At 39.2% G+C, this 4,684-nt stretch overlaps 1 protein-coding gene across 1 annotated transcript in view; it reads right to left on the bottom strand.

Moving 5' to 3' along the window:
* Efcab3 (EF-hand calcium binding domain 3) overlaps window positions 1-4,684 on the bottom strand; it is a 494,429-nt gene that overhangs the window by 76,152 nt on the left and 413,593 nt on the right. Inside the window, exons 102-104 of the mRNA XM_005402243.2 lie at window positions 3,563-3,616; window positions 2,282-2,386; window positions 54-107 (exon numbers count right to left, since the gene is read on the bottom strand). Of these exons, the coding sequence (XP_005402300.2) occupies window positions 54-107; window positions 2,282-2,386; window positions 3,563-3,616 (213 nt within the window). The remainder of the gene's footprint in view (window positions 1-53; window positions 108-2,281; window positions 2,387-3,562; window positions 3,617-4,684) is intronic.

Genomic DNA, 4,684 nt, shown 5'->3' on the forward strand with positions numbered 1-4,684 from the left:
TAAGAGCAAATTCAAAGTACAATAATTTTAGCTGCCATTCTCATGATTCTTACCTTTGAGAGCCTTCACACCATCCAGTAATCTTTTCTTATACACCATTCCATCTCCTGTAAGACATAGTAAAATAAAAAGGATAAGGAGTTCCATAATTTTATAAGATACTTGATATGACTCACCTAGAAATTTATTCCGGTTCACCCTTAAGTAATTGCAGAAGACAAGGACAGCCTCTCATGGCTTTCTTCATGATAACTTGCCCTGTGTCCTCCAAGGTGTACTTTTAGCTCGCTTTTTCCTCGTTTGCTTGGCCCAAGCTCACTCTGCAGAGCCAGGTTCTCCATCATTCTTCACTTTTACTTTTTCAAATAAATTTTGTCACCATTAAAAAAAAGATCAGGACTGTTCTCAGTGTGGTCAGTCTGTCCCCCAGTGGGAACACATGGCAGTAGTCAATGTATACATAAATTCACAGTATGCTTTTTTCTTCTTTCACTCTCTCTCTTTGTTTTTTTGAGACAGGGTCTTGGTTTACAGTCCAGGTTGGTCTTGCACTCACTAGGTAGCCCAGGCTGGCATCAAACTTCAGTGGTCCTCCTGGCTCAGCCTCCAGTGTGCTGGGATTACAGGTGTGTGCCTCCACATCTGGGTATATAATATTCTTTTTCTTTCTGCTTTCTTCTTATTCTTTTATTGAAGATTGACCCCACTCTTTCCTTCTTTTCCTGCCTACACTCTGGCCCACGAGAAACATCTACATGTTTAGCACACATGTAGACCCCACAAAGGGATGATATGAAAAGTAGCTATGGACACAAACAAAAACATTTGAATAAAAATTAGATAAATAATTTGTTTTGTAAACCAACTTCATAAATGGAGGTGAAATTTAACTGGGACAGAGAATGGGGCCATCAGTGAACCCAATCCATCTTCATGGGTTTTGACTGGCCCAGGGTTCTCCATCCTGTGAGTGTCTGAAGCACTGAAAGAACTTCCAGTGTCTGGCATGTATCTGTGATGGTCTCCAATACCATCCATCTGAATGACTTTCCTACTGTATTCAGAAGCAAAACACCTGACCCTGGAACTACATAGTAAGGAACTACCCTGGAACTACCAGCCTGAACTACATAGTAAGGTCCTGTCTTAAAAACCAAAGCAGACCAACCAACCAACCAACCAAACAAACAAACAAAAAAGACTATGTGGGGGAAATTCAGATAGGCACTCAATATTGGCTGCTTCTGTCTCTGGGAACATTAGCCCTCTTGGCAATGGGCAGGCTTGCTCTTGCCTGGGAGACAAATGCGGACAGGACTACGAGACCAGAGAAGGATATCTTTGTAGAGGTCCCTGGAACTGAGCAGGAGGCACAGGTGAACACAGACTGGCCTGTAGGGTCTTTATGATTGAGCCTCTGATGGTGCCCTGAAGGCAGAACTTTTGAGTCATTGGCTGGTTATGTCACTGACCAATCAGAACCGAGAATGACAGTACAACCATCCAATCCCAGAGCCCTCCTGCTCTCAGATATGTTGGGATGGGGGGAGGTAGCAGAACTCACAGGGGATACAGAAGAATTTAGCTGTCCTGTTAAAAATATTTAGCAGGGTCACTAGTCAAATGCCAAAGAGAGATATTTCCTCACGTAAAAGTCTCTCACTTCCAGAGAGGCATAGAGGCACACGCCTGTAATCCCAGCTCTCTGGAAGCAGATGCACCAGGATCGAGAGCTTGATGCCAGCCTGGGGCACGCAGCAAGTTCAAGGCTAGCTCCGCACCTCCTTTATCTCACTTTTAAATTAAAACACCAAACCATTGATAATTTCCTACCACTTTGTCTGTAATTTGGTAAGCCCCCCCATTATTATGTTATTCTTCTTTTACTCTTTAAAATAAAACAAAATAAATTAAAACACCAGCGACAACACAAGTGAATAAAAATGTAGTTGTTATGCTGGAAGAGTGATGGCAAACCTTTTAGAGACCAAGCGAGCAAACTACGAGCCAAAACACACTTATTGCAAAGTTCCAGCGCCGAAATTAAACCTGAATACTGAGGTTTTAGAGTAGAAAAAACAGCCGTTAGGCAATGCTGGGTTGCTGGGTGTGACCTGGCTCGCGTGCCAACAGAGAGGGCTCTGTGCGCCCGCTGCAGCACACACACCACAGGTTCGCCACCACGGTTTTAGAACTACATTTTTTGTTGTTTCTACTGTTCTCACCCACAAGTCTTTAATGCCGTTTCCCTGAGCACTGCGACCGGGTGTCAGATACTCACTAGAGATGGGCAGAGTTTTCAACAGCCTCGAATATTCTTCTGCAGTGAGTCTGATTCCCATGTCTTCCAGCACATGTTTTAGGTTCGTGGCTGCAACCTTTTCTCCTTTCAGTAGATGGAAATTATTTCAGATGACAATATTGAGATTAAATTATTAAAATTATGAAAAATATATGAAATACGGCACTATTTTTAACTGTAGGATAAGGTGTGACCACATGAACCAACTTATACAGAGTTATTTTGAAATTCAGCATCTGAAAGAATTCTTTAATCTAAGTGAGAGCATAACACTTCTAATTTGTGTTTGTGTAAATGGAGCGACATGAGGGCTGTATAACCGTCTGACTTAAGACGGTGCTGTGGCTTGAATGCTTGTGTTTTCTCTAGAAATGTTGAAACTTAATCATCAGTACAGTAGTATTAAGAAGGAGGCCCTGCTTCTTAATGAAAAACAGGTCAACCCCATTAGGTTATGGGGTGTTCCCTCGTGAGTTGGATTAAGGATCTATAAAAGAGGCCTCACACTGCGATAGACCCCTCTTTTTCTTTCCCCTTCCATCTCCCACGAGATGAGGAGGCAGTGTTTAAGGCACCATCTTGAAGTAGAGAAGAGTTTCACCATGCATTGAACATGCTGGTGCCTTGATGTTAGACTTCCAAAACTATAAAAATATGAAAAATAATTTTTTTTGGTTTATAAATTACCCAGTCTATGGCATTTTGTTATAGCAGCACAAATGGACTAAGACAAATGGTATACAGAATCTAAATAATTCTACCTGCAAGTAACATATCTGTTACTACTTTATGGTCTGAGTTATGAGATGAACTGTTCCTAGTTAGCATATTTCCTGATTTAAAACTTCACACTGAAAGTCACTGTGTTCACCTCTATTTTGTTCTTTAAACACTAGTAAAGAGAGCTACTGGCCCAGATACTGAACATGCTGGTAGTTCTCTTTGAGAATGCCTGTACTTTTTCTAAATTTCCAGTAGATGTGCTGCTGAAGTGAGCACTTTTCCTAAATTTCCATAAATCTAAATAGTTGTCAAAAAGACAAAATTATCATTGAATATGGAAAAGAGCAGAATGAATTCATTAGTGTTTGCTGCAAGGGGTAAGCTACTGCTTTAAGAAGGTAATTCTCTGCAAAAAGCAAGATCTTTTTTTTTTTTTTGGTTTTTCTCCGGTACCGGGAACTGAACTCACGACCTTGCGCTTGCCAGGCAGGCAAAAAGCAAGATCTTGATTTTATAATATGTTATATACATTCTTACCTGTGAAAGCTTTTGCTTCATCCATCAGCACATCCAAGTCAACCTTTTCATATTCTATAAGAAAATTTAGAATTTTAGTTCAGATATAAAGGTAATGAGATTTTAAAAGATCATATAACTTCTTAAAATATTGAGTACAGAATTATAGTAATTTTTCATGCCTTACTCTAGAATTTTTATTATTTTTTAATTCATAGGAACATGTAATAAAAGAAAAACTTAAGCTTTAACTATATATATCCACTCAACATGACTTCCATACGCAATTAGCTGTTAAATATCTTTGTGAATGGAATTTTCTCTGTTTAAAGTCACCTTTGTGCTCTAAGCCAACCCTCCTCTTTTCAGGCCTAGCCCTCTTGCACTGAGTGAAAGGCTGAGAGTTAGAACAGCCGTTCTCAGAGTGTGGTGCATGGAGTACCCTTTGCCTTTTCCACTGCGTTGGCCTTTGTGCTGATGGTGGGTAGAACTGCTGGTAGCCTAGCGTGAATCAAGGTAGCGCCAACTAACTATTCCAGCAGTCATTGTGTTCTTCACTCTACAGTATATACTTGTGGTAAAATAATGGCAGCTTCACTTAAGAATGTCCTTGTCCCTGGTAAAGCAACAAAAGCTCATTTTATTAAATCTAAACACTTGAGTATACACTATTTTACTATTTTATATAACAAAATAAGCATGCATAAAGCACTTCAGCTATACACTGAAATATGGATTCTTGAGGAAACAATCTTGGTGTGATTAAATTGTAAGCAAACTAGCTGTTTTTTTTCAAGGAACTCGATTTTCACTTTAGAAAATTATTGATAGGTAAAATGTAGCTTTTCAGGGTTGGGTGTCCGGGAGATATCTCACAATTGAACATAATGTCCTTGTCATTTTAAGGAAATATTGATGGTAGTTGTTTTAATGGCAGAGTTCAAGCTTTGAAATACAAACTGATAGTAGATATTTTAATGATAGAATTCAAGCTCTCGACTAAAAATTTGAATTTTGGAAACCTTATTTTTGCACTGATTTGAAAGTTTCCTCAAACTTAAACAGTCTTTTGATGAGATTGATGATAGTATTAGTTAATATGATTTTTTGATATTGAAAAATTAAACATGCCAACACCTGGGA

This window comes from Chinchilla lanigera, unplaced genomic scaffold (assembly GCF_000276665.1).
Source record: "Chinchilla lanigera isolate Chin_1 unplaced genomic scaffold, ChiLan1.0 scaffold00077, whole genome shotgun sequence".
NCBI classification, from domain to species: domain Eukaryota; kingdom Metazoa; phylum Chordata; class Mammalia; order Rodentia; family Chinchillidae; genus Chinchilla; species Chinchilla lanigera.